At 40.9% G+C, this 20,683-nt stretch overlaps 1 protein-coding gene across 3 annotated transcripts in view; it reads left to right on the top strand.

Annotated features, from left to right (window-relative positions):
- Positions 1-19,627, top strand: part of b3gat1b (beta-1,3-glucuronyltransferase 1 (glucuronosyltransferase P) b) — a 48,286-nt gene extending 28,659 nt beyond the window's left edge. For 2 of the 3 annotated variants that reach the window (XM_035906867.2, XM_087847062.1), the window contains exons 2-7: positions 433-533; positions 8,185-8,327; positions 8,780-9,291; positions 10,628-10,924; positions 11,271-11,376; positions 18,190-19,627. In XM_035906867.2, the coding sequence (XP_035762760.1) occupies positions 8,216-8,327; positions 8,780-9,291; positions 10,628-10,924; positions 11,271-11,357 (1,008 nt within the window). In that variant the 5' untranslated portion in view covers positions 433-533; positions 8,185-8,215 and the 3' untranslated portion in view covers positions 11,358-11,376; positions 18,190-19,627. Of the gene's footprint in view, positions 1-432; positions 539-8,184; positions 8,328-8,779; positions 9,292-10,627; positions 10,925-11,270; positions 11,377-18,189 lie in introns of all 3 variants that reach the window. The other variant, XM_006788709.2, reaches the window with a different exon arrangement.
- Positions 19,628-20,683: the final 1,056 nt, after the last annotated feature.

Below are 20,683 nucleotides of genomic sequence, written 5' to 3'. Positions count from 1 at the left end.
AGCATGTAAAAATATAATATAAGCTCTGGCGGACTTGGTTCTATGGTAGGTCTTAAAGGGTTAACAGGTTCTCTGGGGGTTTCCTACTAGAAAGTCAGTGTAGTGTCTGGATGACCTCAATTGAGAACAGAGCAGGAGAATTCACAACGAGTGTCCGACCTCATATACGCTGGACACATGAACCCTTGTCCTGTTAGCTGTGAGACTTTTGAACAATGTCTAAACCCTGATCTCCCCATCATTTCCTGGCATTGATGTCTGAGAGCAGCTTTAGTTTTATTGGAGATTGCATAATTTTAATTAAAGACTTGAAATGCTGATCATGCAGGACATGAATGACCAAGAATGCACTTTAACAGATCTTTTGTCTCATTAATTTTCTGTTGTGCCATCAGTTGAATCTAAACCCTCTGTATGTTTTCTTCTTTCTAGAGTTAAATGACATCACTGAACTGCTGGTCCTCAAGTTTATGCATACGGAGTGGAGCAGCATCCGTTGTTGGAATGGTCATGTGTGTTAGCTGCAAACATAGGTAAGGTAAGAATTCGCATTTGCATTTATGGACTGCATTCATCCATAATTATACAACATATATACATTATTTGTTGTTGTATATTTACGTATACAACATACATTCCTACAACATTCATCCCTATTCATTCCTGTACCACACACACAAATAACTGACTCTAAAATAATGGGTTCAATCCTAAACCACAGTATTGTGACCCATTATAATAGCTAAGTAGCTTTCATACAAGGTACACAAGGCATACATTTGAGTCTTCCTACAGATTAATTTGCCCGACTTGTAGTTAGAATACTTTTCAAGTATTTCCATTATCAGACTAATTCATGCAAAATTATAAAAAGAAATATATGATTCACTACATAAAACTCTCCTGAAACTCAAGTTCATCTCAGCGTTGGGTTCAGAAGTTTCTCCATTCAGGTCTCCTGAAAATAATTAGCCATCGAGAATTTTTGACTGTCCCATAGCCTGGCTCTAAAAGAGAGAGTTATTAGCTTTAACTCCAATAACAAGGCAAAACTCTTCCAGATATTCTTAGCATCTCAAAACTCTCGTTCCAAACAACAAATAAAACTGATCCTCTTCCAGGTAGAGGCAAAAGCAGAGCATGCAGCTTCATAAGCAACCTGAAGCAAGTTTAGTTAACAGAAAAAGATTCCCTCTCCCCTCCACCAAGCTGCCAAAATGCTATCTACCATTCCATGCTTACCTCTAATTCAGTCTATGCTGTTGGCACCACAATATCAGTTCCATTCTTAACCATTCCTCCATTACAGCTTTTCTCTGCTACCATATCTGACACCCAGATTCCAGTTTTTCAGTCCGCCATCCAACTACAGCTTGCATTATCCTACCCAAAAGCCCACTTAGCTCCAAGTGCCCTCCCCAAACTCCTGAACCCATATTGTTAGCATGCTAGCAAGATAGCATGCTACTGCAACAAAGTATAGATCAGAATGTTACATTCACCATGCACTTCGGTGACTGCACAATTTGCAGTAATTTCAACAACTTTGGATGCTCAGTGTCAAAGTGTTGCTACCTTCATTCCAGTGGCCATTTCTGCCCAGCCCACCCACACATTCCCACTAAGCAATTACGACTTACTATTAGCATTAAAGCAACGAAAGAAGCCTTAAAAAATTATCCTAAGCCATATTTCATCAATTTTTCAATAAAAGGTTTTCCATGAAAGACGTTTACGAGGGATTCATGATTAGGCCTTTCCTTAATCGCCTTTTCTCATCAGTTTATTAGGCACTGCAACCAAAAAAATATTCCAGAAAAAAAATCATTATAGATATCAGACTCATCCCAAACAATAATAGCTTAATTCCTAGAGATGACTTTTCCCTGAAATACAAATACTCATAGGTCACGCTAGTCAAAATTACAAGCGCCTTCAAAGTCCTGCCAATCCACCCTGAATTCAGGTTCCTCTTTAGAATCAAATGGAAGGCAGTTTGCTATTTTAGAGTTGGGCTTACATTTGGAAAGACAGCAGCCCCAAAATGTTCAGCTGTCTTTCCAAAGCCTTGTGCTGGATAATTACCAACAAGACAACAACCAGATGTTGCCATATCTAATTTATGAAATTTACCCTTGTGGGACTAATAAAGGTATATCAAATCCTATCTGGTCCATCTGATGATTTTCGAGTTTTTATCAGCCTGGATTTATCTCCTCCCACATCACCTCCAGCGCATGGGTTAACCACCCTGAAGTCAGTTTTCACTTGATTAAGCAATCTCTTGTCAGAAGACAAAACAGAAGGCCCTTGGACATCCCTGTATCCCTTGTGTCTTGGCATGACCCTCAACACTATTTGGTTTCAGGCTTCTATGCCCTTGGAGAAACTCAGTGACATTAAACCCCCCAAAAACTTTTGACTTGCTCACTCTTGCACCAAACAGCAGCTACTTTGTTCTTAAAAGGCCGTTCTGTACATAATCACAATAATTCTGTAAAGCACTTCCTGGAATGTGGCATCATGTCTTTGCCAAGTGGAATGGCATCACTTTGGTAAATGGTAAATGGCCTGTATTTGTAAAGCGCTTTACTAGTCCCTAAGGACCCCAAAGCGCTTTACACAACCAGTCATCCACCCATTAACACACACAGGTGATGGCAAGCTACATTGTAGCCACAGCCACCCTGGGGCACACTGACAGAGGCGAGGCTGTCGGACACTGGCGTCACCGGGCCCTCTGACCACCACCAGTAGGCAACGGGTGAAGTGTTTCGCCCAAGGACACAACGACCGAGACTGTCCAAGCCGGGGCTCGAACCGGCAACCTTCCGATTACAAGTGAACTCCCAACTCTTGAGCCACGATCGCCCCAATCGCCCTTTCTTTTATGATGATCAGCTGTCCTGCTGATGACATTCAGCTCTACAAAGATGTTGCTTTTTCAATAGTTTCTGGAGGTTATTATGGTGATAAAGTCGTTCTCATTCAATTGGCCGTCCAAATTTTCACAGTAGCTCAAAAACTATTTCCCATCATCTTCAGCCATTTAGGGAACGACCCAGTAGTTATCGCTGTGGGGGAACAAATGGTCAAAAAGATTAATCCTCATTCGCTACACATAATTTGCATTGCATTATTATTGCATTAATAACAAAGGCTGAAGCAACTCCCCATCCATCATGTCCTTCATCACTTTACATGGCTGTCGGTCGCCCACCAATTCTTACTCAGAGCAGACCACATTCCAGGCCGTTTCCTTGCCCCACATGCAGAATTAGACACAATCCAAGTACTTTAATATTCACCCATAATATTTAAGATTTAAACCCTAGCTTTGCAGAGGTCATTAGCTTAATCTCAGGAAGCCATCATTAACAGCCTTACTCACAGCACTTTGCCCACTGACTGAACCTCTTGGAATTCATTTCATTCCTTTCGTTCCTGTTTCAACCTACTCTTTCCGTCCTTCAAGATCATTACATTGCCTAGTTTTTTCCTCAAATACACATCAAATCCTTTCTATCAAAATCCCCACAATAAAATCTTACCTTAGTTGCATTTCTTCTTCAAAATGTCTCACAGATTCCCCTTGCTTATTTCTCCACGTTACCTCAGCTATCACTACTCATTGTAAAACTCCAGCATCAGAAGCTCCCTTCAACTTCTCTCAATCTTTGTAATTTGACCAAATTACAAATTTCAGATCATCACCTCTACATCAATGACCTTCACATAATCTTCAAATGTTTGCCTCACATTCCCCAAAGAAGTAACCAGTCAGGGAACCCCCTGTCTGTATTGTATGTCAACAGAAAGTTACTCCTGAGCCCTCTCGAGCCCATTACCAACAGCTTTAAAAATGTCATCATGCTTCCCCTTCATATCCTCTGTTTACCACTAGGTATGGCCAGGTTGCTTCCTTATTCAGTTTCTCTCAAACTACAACTTTTTTCATTGTCCCGAATTTCTCCTGATCACTTTTCCCAACATTTTTTCTGTATGAGTACGGAGGGCTACAGGCCAGGCTAAAGCTAACACCACACCGGCTGCCTTTACCCAGCATTTTCCTCACCAATGTCCGTTCTCTGGCAAACAAAATGGATGAGATACGGTTCTCCATCACCAACAACAGACAGATTATGGACTCAAATGTCATGTTTTTCACTGAAACATGGTTGAACAAAAGCTGTTAACTCAGTGCTATTGAGTTAGCAGGACGTTACACACACCAAGCCGACAGGCTAGCGTATGACTCCGGCAAGACCAGAGGTGGAGGTTTGTGCATTTATATTAACAATGCTTGGTGCATGAACTCCACTACCACTGAGAGTCACTGCTCACCTAATGCGGAGTTTTTAATGGTCAAATGCAGCTCTTATTATCTCCCCAGAAAACTCACCTCTATCATACTCACTGCAGTGCATATCCCCCCTGATGCTAATGCTAGGCTGGCCATGAAAGAACTTTATGCAGCCATTAACAAACACCTGACTAAACACCCCAAGGCTGCTTTTATTGTTGCTGGCGACTTCAACCACACCAACTTAAAGACAGTCCTCCCCAGATTCCACCAACATGTCTCCTGCCACACCAAGGACAAGACTTTAGACCATGTTTATTCCAACCTGGCTGGAGCCTACAAAGCAACACCTGTCCTCCACATTGGACAATTGGACCATCTCTCCCTGTTCCTCACACCTCGATATTCACCACTCATCCAACGTGTGAAACCTGCTGTGAGGACAATTAAAGTGTGGCCAGAGGGGACAGACGCAGTGCTCCAGGACAGATTCAAAAACACAGACTGGAATACGTTCACCCACACAGACTTGGACCAGTACGCCTCATCTGTACTGGATTACATCTCCAAAACTACAGACAGTGTCACCACCCAGAAACGGATCACCATGTACTCCAACCAGAGGCCTTGGATGAACTGGGATGTTCGTCTCCTCCTGAAGGCCCGCAACACTGCCTTTAGGTCAGGAGACGCACACACCTACAGTACAGCCAGGGCTAAGCTAAAGAAGGGTATAAAAAAAGCCAAACACCATTACAAAAAGAAGGTAGAAGAGCACTTCTCCAACTCCAACCCCCGACGCATGTAGCAAGGACTCCAGACCAGAACAGACTACAGGACCACCAAACCCTCCCCCGCATCCTCTGATGTCTCCTTCCTCAACGAGCTCAAAAACTTTTATGCTCGTTTTGAACGAGGGAACCCCACAATCACAACCAAAGCAGATGTGACGCCGGACCACCACCCACTGACTCTCCCCCACCGATGTAGGAGCGGTGCTAAGCGGGATTAATGTCCACAAGGCTGCAGGTCCTGATGGCATCCCCGGGCATGTTCTCAGAGCGTGTTCTGGGGAGCTTGCAGGAGTCCTGACAGACATATTCAACCTGTCCTTGGCCCACACTGTGATACCGGCCTGCTTAAAATCCACCTCCATCGTCCCGATACCCAAAAATTCCAACCCACCAAGCCTCAACGACTACCGCCCAGTAGCCCTCACCCCCATCATTACAAAGTGCTTAGAGCAGCTGGTCCTAGCACACTTCAAATCCTGTCCAAGCTGGTCAAGAAGGCTCACCAGCGCCTCTTCTTCCTGAGGACTCTGAGGAAGAACCACCTGTCCTCAGACAGCTGCACCATCGAGAGCACCATCGAGAGCATCCTGGCCAACTGTATAAAAGTCTGGTACGGGAACTGCTCTGCCTCGGACCAGAAGGCGTTGCAGAGGGTTGTGAAAACTGCCCAGCGCATCGCCGGAGCTCCACTTCCTGCCATAAATGACATCTACAGGAGGCGGTGTCTGAAAAGGGCTGGGAAAATCATCAAAGACCCCAGTCACCCATCACATGGACTCTTCACCCTCCTGCCCTCTGGGAGGCGCTACAGGAGCCTCCGGACTAAGACCACCAGGTACCGGAACAGCTTCTTCCCCACAGCTGTCAGACTCTTGAACTCTGCCTCCTGACATCTGACCCACGTTAAACTCATGGACTGAACATACACACACCCACAACCACCTACACACACACACAATGGACAACTGTACCCTCAAACACACAATAATAACATGGACTGAGCCACCACTCACAACCACTAGCACTTTATATAGCCTCTGTAGAAATTAGCCACATATCTCACTTATCTTAACTGCACTACTGTGTGATTCTGTATAAACAATCATTCTGTACAATACGATAATTATAATTCTACAACTGTTTATAACTTGCATATTTTTGTATAGCTTTATATTTCATATTTCTGTATAGCTTCATATTTATATCCTGTTTATAGCCTGCAGATAGCTTGTATACCCACTACAGCCTGTGCATACTTATAGTTATAGCATATTCATAACATACCTTCATACCGTGTACATTGTAACATAGTAGACCCATTTTTGTACCCTCATACCTATAACAGACCCATTTCTGTAATATATCTATATACCTATATTATTGCTAATATATATTTTGTAATATATCTATATCATGGCTAAAGCACTTCTGGATGGATGCAAACTGCATTTCGTTGCCCTGTACATGTGACGGATGCAATGACAATAAAGTTGAATTCTATCCTATTCTATTCTATCTCTGCCTCATACAAGGACATCCCTGACCACCTGACCAAGGTCATTGTAAGCCTACCAGTTATATATTCAAAACAAATTTCAAACTCTTCATAACACTGAGTCATCACTGCTTTTGGGGATGCTGGCTCTGGTCCTTACTGAGTCCTTGCCCAAACCACAGTCTCATCCGAGACCATGTTAATGGTCTCCATTAACATGGTAACGACTGCTATAATGGAAAGAAGGCTTAAGTCAGCTCACTTTTAAACTATATATATATATATATATATATATATATATATATATATATATATATATATATATTTATAATGTTTGGGTGTAATGCTTATATACATATTCATTGTGAATTACTACTGTCTGTCTGTGCCCACTGTGTTGAGAAGCACGGAAGCCCTCTTCAAATCATTAGCTTAATTGCTATAATAGTACACCAGTACATCTTCAGCTGTGATAAAATGGAAAGCTTAGAGCAGTCTCTGACCTATATTCGGCCTGCTCCAGCAGACTGAGACTATTTATTAACAAAATTCCTCTTTCCTTGAAGTTTGTGCCTTGCAGCTACAGTATGATAGTGTTAAATTGAGGGCCACCATGTTCCATGCAACATACACTTCAAAATGTAACCCACCTCTAGCAAAGGGCCATTATATCTACAGACTCAAAAACGAGCTCATCCACTCACGTTAAAGAGAATCTGCTACTACTAAGGGAATGTTTGAAAAGCACTTCAAACCCAATTATATACCTTAAAATACAAATTGAAATGACTTACATATTGGCGTGGTCCTGGGTCCTTGACCCAGAATTCAGAGTTTTGGACTGTTCATGTTTAGCTAGTATTGTGTGTTAGTATTACTTAGCATTACTACATTAAGACTTAGTTATTACATGTAGTTGAGTTTTTTGTTTGGAAATCTCTTTATTATTGTAAAGTTTCTGTGTTTAGTTTCTTGTTCTTGCTGCCTTTGTTATCTGGTTTTCTTTTAGACTTTACTATTGTTTATACTTTGATCTTTAAAATTTGAGTTTATTTTCCCCAATATCTTTTTATGTGTTGTTTAGTTACTTCATGTTTTATTTTGGTAATTATTTGTTTCCTGTGTCTCGTATTTTGTCTTACTTCCCTTGTCTTGTTACCCCTGATTAGTTTCAGCTGTTATTGTTTTCCAGGTGTTTCCACTCCCAATAATTTGTCCTCATTGTGTTGATGTATATCTAGCCCAATTTCCTTTTGTTCTTTATCTGAGTGTCTGTTAACCAATCTTCAGTTTCCTGCCTGTGTATTGTGTGTCTGTTTGAGATTTTGGATTTAGTTTATTTAGTTTATTTGTATGTGTCTGTGACTTCTGTTTGGGTCCCACCTGCCCACCTTTGACATAAAATTCGTTTTTGTCATAATGAATGCCTCAGTTTATTCAATGTATTAAATATAGAAAACAAAATAAAGACATTAAAATAGATCCAAAGGCCCTTTTAATTGGTTCAGTGAGATGCAAGTATGATCTCAGACAATTCACAGCTTTCTAGTTCTTATAACTGTGCACCCATCCTGTGTTACACACCCTTGCAGGTAGGAACATGATTCAGGTCTGACCCTGGAGATGCCGAAGAGACGAGACATCGTTGCCATTATATTGATCGTGTTGCCTTGGACACTACTCATCACTGTTTGGCACCAGAGCACCCTCACTCCTCTGCTTACCGCTCGAAAGGGTAAAAAAAAAGAGTGTGTTGAAAATTTAAATATAAATATAAATATGTCACATATAGAGTCTGTTGGAGGAAGGTCTTCTGCCTCCTAATGCAGTCTTTGTCTTTTGGAGAGAAAATACATTTTAAATGTTATTGTGAATGTATTTCACTTATACAGGAATGCATTCGTTAGGAGACCAGGTTGGATATAGTGCATATTTTTATATTGTCGTCAAAGTTGTACGCAGGAAAGTAAGTTACTTCTAGTGTGTACCTCAGCAAGTGTTGAAAATATTACATCTCTTTATTGATGCAGCTTAGCATCTGATCAAAGAGTATTAACATTGTCTCACATAGTAAAATTAATTATCAAGAAATAAATCTTGCTGTACAGAAATATACTGTAGCATGAATGCCAATCCTTATTTGTGAGCACACAGAAGCTCATTGTAATGTGTTTTCTTACTGACTAGATGACAGAACTGATGGTCACTCCAACTCCAGAAACACCTTTGCTTTTAAGGAGTCATGCTCGCTTCAGAACCGGGACATTGTGGAGGTGGTACGCACGGAATATATATACAGCCGCCCTCCACCCTGGTCGGATATATTGCCCACTATCCACATCATCACTCCCACTTACAGCCGCCCGGTGCAGAAAGCAGAGCTGACACGGCTGGCCAACACTTTGCTTCATGTGGTCAACTTGCATTGGATCCTGGTAGAAGACTCCCAGAAGCGGACCAGTCTGGTTAGTCATCTTCTCCACAACACAGGGCTCAACTACACCCACCTCAATGTGGAGACACCTAGGAACTATAAGGTACGCGGGGACACCAGGGACCCCCGAATACCACGTGGTACCATACAGAGGAACCTAGCTCTCCGGTGGTTACGGGAGACCTTCAGCGTAAATAACAGCCAGCCTGGGGTTGTCTACTTTGCAGATGATGACAACACATATAGCTTGGAGCTGTTTGAGGAGGTGAGGAAATTTAATTTGGCTTTCTTAATCTACGACTTCATGAAACACTTTTACAATGAGTTTATGGTTTCAGTTGCAAGTTACAAGTCTTATATATGTATATATACAGAGGTGGGACCAAGTCATTGTTTTGCAAGTCTCAAGTATTTATCCTCAAGTCACAAGTCAAGTCTCATGTAATGTCAGGCAAGTCAGAGTCGAGTCTCAGGTCACTGGTGTAAAAGTCCGAGTAAAGTCAGTAAAGTCTGAAACTTTGAATTTCACTTTCTATATAATATGCATGTAAAATTTTATATTTGGGGTGAAATATCAAGTCTTTTCAAGTAAACCGGTTCAAGTCCAATTCAAGTCCCAGGTCATTGGTGTAAAAGTCCAAGTCAAGTCACAAGTCTTAGAACATTTTTTCAAGTCAAGTCTGAAGTCATAAAATTAATGACTCGAGTCCAAGTCATGTGACTCGAGTCCACACCTCTGTATATATATATATATATATATATATATATATATATATACACATATGTTACGCCTCACATAGGCATAGGTAACCTCCAGTAGCTAAGGAAAAAATGTGTATATCTCAAGTAATTGATGAAGGCTTGCAGAAGGTTACTGGCTTCTGTTATGTGAAAATGATTGCATGGAGGTTTCTGCACAACAAACAGGAGAAGTAAACGTTCTCAATGTTTTGTGTTGCTACTCACTTCACTGCTGCGTAGCTAGTGAAAGTGCCTGCAAACAAGCTAGCATTTTCCATGTTACTACAAGCAATAACAAAGAGACTTTCAGTACAGCTTTATACTCTTCTTTATAACCAGTTTCACACTAGCAACTGCCAGAAACCGTACCCTACCTGTTGCAGAATGAACACTTTTACTTTGGCAACCAGTGACTAGCAGCAGGTCAGTGACTGTCTCCAGCCCTGTGTTTTTGGGAGCTTTAGCAAACTGTTTCTTTCAGCAACTACTAACAGCTGGTCAGGGGAGTGCACATTTTCCCTAGTGACTGGTGATTGCCAGATGGTCGCCGACAGGTCTGTGCGACTTGCTTTAAAACTCTTATATTTTCTAAATGATGATTCCATTAGAATCAGGACAGTTAGCGTGTGCATTAGCACGTCATTGACAAGCACCATCCTGTGCTCATTGCAGTGTCCTCAGCTCTAACTTTCTAAGTCCTTTTTCCAAACACCAAGTTTGTGACGCTGATTTCACAAACTGACATCACACTACGTCCATCTTTTTACCATCTGTGATCTTTAGCTAAATCTAATCTTTTGTATGGGTTTTTAAATGACTTGCATAAGTGGTTTATTTCTGTGTCTGTTTTCAACTAACAGATGCGTTCCACTAAAAAGGTGTCGGTGTGGCCCGTGGCTTTTGTGGGTGGCCTGCGTTATGAGTCACCCAAAGTAAACACCTTGGGGAAGGTGTTTGGCTGGAAAACTGTATTTGACCCGCACCGGCCCTTTGCTATCGACATGGCTGGGTTTGCAGTAAACCTGCAGCTCATTCTGTCCAAACCTCAGGCTTATTTCAAGCTGCGTGGGGTAAAGGGAGGATATCAGGAGAGCAGCTTATTAAAAGAGCTGGTCACTCTCAGTGACTTGGAGCCTAAAGCTGCTAACTGTACTAAGGTAAGAAAAGGAGGCTTTCTATATGTTTAAAATGTCATGCAATGCCAGTGAAATGACAATGAAACGAGCTGCATCTGGAAACGCTGGTAGAATAAGAAGACGAGTCTTAGGATCTTGTGTTGTCAGAAGAATTTGTTCTTAAAGTCATTAAACTGTCAGCTTAGCGCCAACCCTTTAAGCTCAGAGGCTCATTTTAAATATGTTATGTTCTGCATCTGGATATTGTGTAGCAGATATGAGGCAGCCTATTACCAGCAAACAGCATTTCTAGCCAAAATGTCTGTATTAGTATCTCATCATATTGAGTATGTTTTTTGCTTGTCCATGCCTTTCTCCTTACCTCTAGGTATTAGTATGGCACACAAGAACAGAGAAGCCTGTGCTGGTAAATGAGGGCAAGAAAGGATTTACAGACTCTAACGTAGAGATATGACATCCTTCACGTGACACAGGTAATAACGGAGATTTAGAAATGCAAATTACTGCATTTCAACACAGTGATTACTTTGGGTGTGCAGGAATGGAAAAGCAACTTCGAACCCAAAGAATATGGGCACCCAGGATACACACCTAATATGAAATGAATGAACTTTTGTATGTAAAACATTTTCAAAGCAATTCATTTTGTCTTAGTGGACCATCAGTGCATACACCTGAAGAAATAGTTCACCAGGGGTTTTAGTCATAGTTGCCACTATAAGACTTTATTGATAACTGAACAGATGGCTAATATGGCTATCAGACTGGCCGCTCCCTGATTTCCAGAGGGGCTGCCGCATTGGACGTCTGCCCAAGTATCTCGGCGTGGGTCTGGCACGAGAAGCTTGTGACCCCTGAGGTTGGGTTTGTGACTATGCATACCGTTTCAGCCAGATTAACATTTATGATAACTTATCAGTACCTCATTGTTGTTCTAACAGAAGCTGTACTGACCTCCAGAATTCTTCAAACTGTTGTTCAATGTTGTTAACGTCACCAAGTTTAGTTGCTAGAGAGGAGAGGAGCTGCGTGTCTGCCTGTCTGCAGCGTGCTGTGTGAAGTTATGTCAAATAAAAAAGGCAAAGATTGCACTGTTGGTATTGATACTATTGCAAATGAGCATCTACATTTTTAGTATCTATTGGTATCTGAGATTTTTTTTTATGACAGCCATAATAGAAACCTTGTTTCTAGGTCAAGTATCTACTTTGTTGGATGAGGCTTTTCTCTTAGCTCTGCTGTATTTTAATAGATTCAAGCCTCCAAATAATATTCTGCCCTCCAGATTGTTATCAGTGCCATTTCAGCTTAAGTGTAAAAGCTCCTGGTGTCCTAACATCAGATATTTGAATTCTTCAGAAAGGAGTCACCCTTGTGTAAACTAAGATTTCAATGTACCAGTTAACTTCAGCATTAGGACTTACTTCGTACATGCTGTAACATTTTAATTATTAACATGTGTTGTTTGTGGGCACGTCTCAGACATTGTTTTGGGTTAAGATTGGTCTGTTTTCAGTGTCTTCTTACTGTCATTGATAGTTAGACCTATATTGTGTCTTAAGGTTACGAGATGGTGACAGCTGTGATTTCAATTTTTAGTCTTTATGAATAAGTCTGTGGAAACAGTTGACACATTCCTGCGATGTTGATGATTTAGTTCCTCATTTTGGGTCATATTAAATAAAACTTTAGTCTGTTTGGCAAAATACAGGACTAACCACTTTATGAAACTGTGCACTAATGCAGTTTCACAGTCAGACCCACCATTTCTCATCACGTCTGCTTTGCTCCTGTCAAGACGGCAGAGAATGCTCATTTAGAGGTTGCAAAACAGAAATTCAGCGGCTGTGGGCGATGTCACGGGAAGTCAGATTTTGTCTTAAATTTGCAATAAATTTGGTTTTCTAGAATTTTTGCAGCTATTGAGACAAATGTGTGATACATATCCATAGTTAAACAGAAGTAGTGACCTGGATGAGCTCCCTTCTCTTATATTTTCCCACACGTAGAATCACAGATATCACAGGTTGTTTTAAAAAATTTTAGAAACCAAGTTTTTTTTTTTTATTGAAATGAAACACATTAAAAAAATCACATGCTGTATGAAATATTTAAAAAAATATATAAATAAAAACACAATTTAAATATTTACTAATATTTTTCAGAAACTCTCAGTTTAAATATTTGATATGTTTTCTGAGTTTTATTGTGAATAATATGGGTTTATGACATGCAAATCAATAGATTCTGATTTTATTCACATATTAAACTGTAATATAGCATAGTTTGTTCTTTGTTCATATTTTGCTTATAGAACTCTTTTGAGTTGTAAAAACTATTCCCACAGAAATATCTTGAAAGGCTGTTTCTTCATATTTCTCTTAAAGCTTTCACACTACTGTTGATCACTGAAGTTGCCTTGATTATTGTCATGTTGACCTTGGTTCTAATGTGGGTTTATAACTTTTGGGACATTGGGCACCATAATTATTTTTACAATATACCCTCCAACATGGTGTCATAGTTCATTCCATGGGGCTTTGTACGTCTTACACTATTTTTCTCAAACAAGTCAGACAACATATGTTAAACACAGGCAGCTGACTGTTTTCTGCTGTCTACAGCATGTAAAAAATGTTCTACTGACACATTCAGTGTGACTTTTCCCTGGAACTTTCTCTCACAGTCTGTTCTCTAAAACCTAAAAGAGGAATTATGGATTTGATCAACTGGTCCCTAAATGCACTCGACACCCTTTTCTCAATGAGAAGTTTGGGCTCGGGTGAGCCTGAGTGCTGAAGATATCTACCTATTCGGAACCATGGTAACAGGGTTCTGGCTGATCAGAGCAGGCTTGGCCCTGACTTATCGAAGAATTAAGAAAGCGGAACCGGCTGTTCAAACCCCCACAAGGCTGCCCGCTGGGATTGAAATGATGGGAAGAGGTGTGAGTTTCTCAAAATGGGCTCATTGAGTCAGCACGGATAAGATCTTGGAGAGGCTACGGCTGCTGTGAATACTCAGAATAAGATCTCTGACTGCAAACTGGATGCATCTCAGAAGGGCAAGCCCGGAATAACATCTCTGGGCGCAAATTGGATGACATCTCGGGGAGGCTCACTGCCGTGAGTTCTCAGAATCGGCTCCTTGAGCACAAGAAATGACAATATCACAGAACGCAAGTATGGAGAAGCTCGCGGCTCTCCAACGGGAGATTGAGAGACCAGTGTTGGACTGTAGAACTGCTTTGAAATTCATATGAGCTGTTCGCACTAAAGTAAAAAGCACCATCACCTCGATACCCCTTTGGCGCCAGCGGCGCTCTCGAGGCTGGAGCCGAACAACAACACCCTGATAACGACTGTGTTTAGACTGTTCTTCCCATTCCATGCAAGGCCACCTGGGTTGGCTGGAAGACTGTTTACTTAGCCTGGCAGGGCGAAGGACACTGTCTCAGCTGAACTATGGACACGCACACACATACACTTACACTGATATGCACACACTCATCCCCCCTCCCTTTCCAAACGCCTTTGTTTCCTGCGGGGGAACACGGTGGGTCTGTGTGCCATGCTGGAATGGTGGCGCTGTGCAGGGCGGCTGTTGTGTTCGCTTTGGATTACTCCTCACTCCCCACCCAATCCTGTGGCTTGTCATGTCTTTCACAAGTTGTGCTGTGGACATTTATGTGCTTTTTGTGCAGAGGAGTTTTTTTGTTTCCTGTTCTCATGCTGTCCTACCATGGAAGCACAGCATGAGTAGAGGTCTCTTTTTTTCCTCTTGTACTTTCCCATTGTAGTGTATATTTCAGTGGGGTTTTTTTTGTCTGTAACGCTACCGATCTCCGACTTTTTCACTGCAGGGCAACCTGCATGTGGCAAATAAAGCTTTGATTGATTGAAGTGAAAGAGCCAGTGTGTCCATACAAAAGAAAAGTATGATGTGAATATGTGAGTGGAGTGTCAGAAACGAAACGAGGGACAGTGTCAGCATATGTAACAAAACCACTTTTCATTTACCAAACCCAGGTTACTGAGCTGAGAGTAAACGTATGGTCTAGACTTTTGTATGAGTGTTGTTGTATTTCTGACTGGGTAGAGTTTCAGTAAACAAACGTCAGATGAAAATTGTTGTCACAACAAAGTCCCTGAAGCCATTTCTGAGCTCTCTAAAATGGATAACCATTGACTTTAGCATAATATGAAATAATGTGTATTTACTGTGGGAAATGTGGATCTAATCTGAAAGTTATCCATATTTTTATTTTTGTAGTTTTCCTTTTGAGTTTAGATGCATGGCCGATTCTCTGATGTATATCTGTTTCTACCTGTGCTGATGCTAGCATGGCTAAAGCTAGCCAAGCAGAAGTAAAATGTGAAGCAAGACAGAAGGATATACTCACGCACACCAACGAGCACTGCAGATGTAACAAAAATATGTTGACATCAAATAGTATGTTGTTTGAAATCTATATGAAAAAATTACATATCTAGTTTTTCAAACATTATTTTGTTTTCCTTTTTCATAATGTTATCCAATTGTTCTAATTAGTGTGTGATTAGCCTTAGTGCCCTAGAAATCATTTTTATATACAACTAAAAAGGACTCGCAAATATGTTTGAGGATAATACCTCAACTTTATGATGAATTGCTAAGTCCTAAATTTGATGCAACACTTACGCAATAGTAGAGAGGAAAAACTCCCTTTTAATGGGAAGAAACCTCCTGCAGAACCAGGCTCAGGGAGGGTCGCCATCAGTGATTTGTTCAATTTTTCCCCGCACCCAATTCTGGGTGCAAAACTTGATTTTTTTTAGTTGTATATAAATATGATTTTTAAGACACAATGTTGAGACGAGTTAGGTGAAAAGCCAAAGCAGCCACTTTTGCTTCTTCTTTTTTTATTTAGTTTCAGTTTCGAGTTCAGACAGTATGATAGCTTGATAGTATGAATTTGCTGTCTTTGCAAAGAGTCATGTAGAGGCAGTCGGTGGCAGCACGTCCTTTTTCTTCCTTGTCTTGTTCTTCTGTGTCTTTTTCTTTCAGAGGCTCCTGCAGAGAGTTTGTGGTCTCATAAGCTCTCCTGTGATATTTAGAGCTTGAGCTAGCCTCATAAATTAGTCAGTAGCTTCTGATACAAATCATCTTTTCTGTTTGTGTGATTAACACAGTCCCTAAAAGAAATAAACAATAAAGATGCAGTATCAGGAGAGAGAAAAAAGATGGGGAAAACTGCACGCATAGCATTCTGGATAGACCCTCAACTATAGAGTGTTGTAATAAACATAATGACATAGGTAAAACGTTGGATGAGAGACAGGAAACATACTGAGATGCAGACTAAAACACACAGGCTCGACACTGGGACTGGGGGAAGTACAGACATCCATGCACATAACAGGCAGGGAAGACATGGAATGAAACACAAGGAGGGGAACATGGGAACAGGAAAGGGAGACGAGCCACAGAGACATAACACAGGAAACATATACAAAGGACTGACAGGCTCTCACAGGAGATACAAGAGGAACCTAATGCAAGAAACCATAAACAAGGCTGACTGTAAAACTTTAACTGAACCCATCCTTAAAATAGAAAAAGTGACAAAAACACAATAACTTCAAAAAACCCTGAAAATGCACAGTTTGTCCAGCCAACATTTAAGAAGGCTGTCCAGCATACGGTGACATGGTATCGCAGACACCCGTGAAGTTTATTTTTCAACCAAGATTAGATAATGAGAAAGACGATCAGCTAATAAACATTCAGCAATCGTTTAAATGGTGAATGTTAGCTGGCACCACGAAAGTCCTAATTTATTGCATTTAAATGAACACTCCTTCAGGTGTTGTTGAAACAGCTATGTCGGCATTTGGCGCATACACAGTAAAAAGAAATCGATTGAAAATATATGCAAATCTGGTAATAATTTCACCATTATTCAAATATAATAATGAGAAGAAGAAAAGATGGAACGTTGCCATTCTTGCATAATAATATCAGCCATCTCCATCACTGTCACGGTCCTGGGTCGGTTCGACCCAGCATTTTGAGTTTCTTATGTTTTGGTTTATTTTTGCATTATGGATTAGTTTTTATTCTCTGGTGATACTGTTTTGATTATAATTATATTCTGATTCTTTAGTTATCCTATGATGATGATGTTGATGATGATGACGATTATTTCTGGTTTAGGTTTTGTTATCTTGCGACATGTTTGGTTTAGGTTGCCTGTGCTTATTCTTCTCTGCCCGTATGTCCCTCTGTCTGTCCGTGACATCATTATGCCTGTTTACGAGTCTGTGTCCCTGTCTGTCGTGTGCTTCCTGTTTTATTTTGTAGGTCTGTGTCCTATGTCAGTGCGTTCAGCTTTGTGCTCTCCCTGTCTCGTCAGTGTAATCAGCGTCAGCCGTGTCTCCCAGCTGTTTCCTCTTTGCTCCGTTCACCTCTTGTATTTAGTGTCTGTGTCTTCCCCTACTCGGTATCGCGTCGTTAACGTCTGTTCACCCTCAACTTGCTGTGTGTTTGTAATGACCAGTCCTCCAGCACCTCGGTTTAGAGTTTTGTTTTGCTTTTGTAAGTCTTATTTTGTGAATCATTCCTCCAGCAATAAAGTTTTCAGTTTATTCCCGTCTCCCAGAGTCCTGCAATTTTGGGTCCACCACTTCTGCTTGCCTGCCACACAGCCAACCATGACAATCTTTTTCAAACATAAAGGAGACTACTAATTACCGCTTGTTAATATGTGAATCATTTGCACTTGTGAATATCATATAAAAATAAACCTGTAACTTTTACAAGTAATTTTAATGTCATATTTATGATTCTTTACGAGCATCTACAGACGAATTCCCCGAGGTAATTCTTTTCCATGCAGTGGCAAAATAACAGCGCTGTGGTAGACCACTGAGCCTGTCTCTTCCCCTACATCAGCTAGGATGCAGGCTCACATGGATCATTGGACAAGTTATGGATTACTTATAAAAACAAATTAGTTACAAGATTAGAAACAGGTCATTTAAAGCCTGTGCACACAGATTATATTGCTGTATTTTTTAAAGGGATTATATACAAACAGTGTTTGGCAGAACCTGTAATTAAAAATCTGAGGTTTCGCATTGTAATTATGACACATGGAAGTCAGTTTGCATGCTGGAAACTTGGGAGTATGATATTTTGAACATCATATTGCATTGATAAAGCTTTACATGGCCTCTATCATGGCTAATAATTCATTTTCTTGTTTTCCTGATTGCACTTATTAACTGTAAACTTTTTTGTTTCAGGGGAGGAATGTTTCTACTGAGCTCTCCCTGGATTCAAACCAACCTGAGCTCCGAAAAAGCAACAGTCACAGTCCAAAATATTACCAGGACGCAGCAGCTGTATTTCACCACAGCTTAGCATGAAGCTACGCATGTCCAGCTCAAGAGGCAGAGCAAAGCCATGTGTGCTTGAGCGACCACAGAGTATCAAAGCACAACTGCACAAAAACGTCTGGTGTGTTCTGGAGCAGCACCGAAAGGAGTTTGCCACCTGAGGTCTCCTCTGAGATAAGGGATGTCACATGACTTAGCTGCAGGAAGAGATGGTACAGCAAGCAATAAAGAGCCTTGTGAGCGACGTCAACACCAGCCAACCATCCAATCAGGACTGAATGGGGCCCTTTTGTTTTGATGCAAGCTGGCTGTCGGGCAAAGAGCTGCACAGGGAAATAAAAGAAGTCCTTGTTTCAAGAGAGTCAGCACCGACTGTTAGACAGCACTGATGGGATCTGAGCCCTCCCCCTTTTTGTACTGTACAACAGTGAACCCAGTACTAATTAGGAGCCCTGCTACTTTTGAACATTTGCGCACACTGAGCTGTCACACTGCTCACAGACACACATGCACACAAAAACATGGAGCAGTGGCTTATTGACAGCAGCGTCCTCTCTCGCATTCATTTACGACAAGCTTAACGTGCTGTAACAGCGCTGACATGCACTCATATTTAAAAGAGGATCCAGTATTGCTGTTAGCCTGTCAAACTCAAAGACTTCCTCATAAGCTAATTAAGACTGCACTGGGTGAAGGTTTCTTAGCAGTTATTTATTGTTTCGGAGTAATTTGTAGCATTGGTGTGTTAGTCGTGAACAGTACGTGTGAGAGTCGATGGAATGTAAAGCCATTACTCTGAAAATCAGAAGTGCATTCTTTCAAATAGCTGTGTTATACATTGTAATTATTCTCACCGTGGATGGAAGGCTTGCGAGTAATGAGTTCACTGACTTGCAGTAACACCACTTAAGAATGCAAATGTTCTGTGTTACTTTGTATCGTTTTAAGAGTTCAGTCAGTTCTCAGTGTTAATTTGCAGATATTTGAAACATTCAAACACTTGAAACATTGAACTTTGACTTGACTAGATTAGGGTCTGATGCTACTGCTATGTTGCTTGTGTTTCATTTGACAGCTGCTCAAACTATTGCCTCATGAAGCTGATTTTTGCTTTACAGACCTAAGATTGCAGTAACTGCTACTTGATGCATACTCAAGAATATTCACAAAGGCAATACAGATTTCTGACACACCTGCCACAGCCAGACTCCCTAAAATTGTTACTCTAAGACTGTAAATTCACAGGTAAGAATGTGATCATTGCTTAATAATTCTGCTGTATGTGTAAAGATTTATTGTAAATAAGGGTTCTGTATGTACATAGGTTTAAACTGCTCCCATACAATCGTGACTCTGTCTTTGATTTAAAGAGTCATGTCTTTCTCTCTCTCTCTCTCTCTCTCTCTCTCTCTCTCTCTCTCTCTCTCTCTCTCTCTCTCTCTCTCTCTCTCTACACACACACACACATATATATATATATATATATATATATATATATATATATATATATATATATATATATATTAGGGGTGCAACGATACACAAAATTCCCAGTTCGATACTTTGGTGTCACGGTTCGATATTTTTTCGATACAAAAGAAAATGTTCATGCCTTTTTAATTTGTCATTTATTAAATTTTCACGGCACATTCTCCACATCTCTGTGCGTTCATCATTTGTTTGAAGCCAGCTCACCTCCTGCAACCACTTTTCCGAGAATACGCGCTTCTTTTGTGGTTCTGACTCCTTCTGACATTTCTTTGGAGGTGGAGGAACATCACAGTAATTGCTTAAAGGAGCTTCTTCGACATCTTTAAGAGTTCTAAAGAAATGTCTGTCCTCCTCCTGAAAATCTTATGTACGCAAACACGCGTTGCAACTTCTTATCGCTCTCTATACACAGTTCGCGCGATTGCAAAGTGAAAGCAAAAAACAAGCGCAAATTCAAACGCGATTTCAATATGTCACATATTGACAGTGGCTCACCGATGCCAGTGACATAATTACCCAGCTACATTTCTGAAAGAATGCAAAAGCATTGACATATACTTTTCCTTCCTACGATAGGCCGACGAGCAGGGCAGAGATAGATTTCGGTAGCCCGACTGGAAAAATCACTAGCACCGGGACGTCGGGCTAGCAATTTTGCGAGCCCTGTATCTGATTGAGGAATCACTCATCTTTGGAAAAGAGAGTTTATTACAGAGAAATGTCTCTTCCCAAAATAAAAGCTATACTATACGCTTCTTCTGGGCTATATTCTCAGCAGCATATTAAACATATCAGGTCCCCATAAGGAGAATGACTCAGGTAAAGTTTGTAGCATCCGTGCTTGTTGTTTTTGTCTGCTTCCACTGATCTTTGCACTAGGATGATGTCGGAGTAAATGTGCAGTCAAATT

This window comes from Neolamprologus brichardi, chromosome 10 (genome assembly GCF_056152115.1).
Source record: "Neolamprologus brichardi isolate AB-2024 chromosome 10, ASM5615211v1, whole genome shotgun sequence".
Lineage (NCBI taxonomy): Eukaryota > Metazoa > Chordata > Actinopteri > Cichliformes > Cichlidae > Neolamprologus > Neolamprologus brichardi.
The sequence above is the reverse complement of the archived record's forward strand: the minus strand, read 5'-3'. Positions and strand labels throughout refer to the sequence as shown.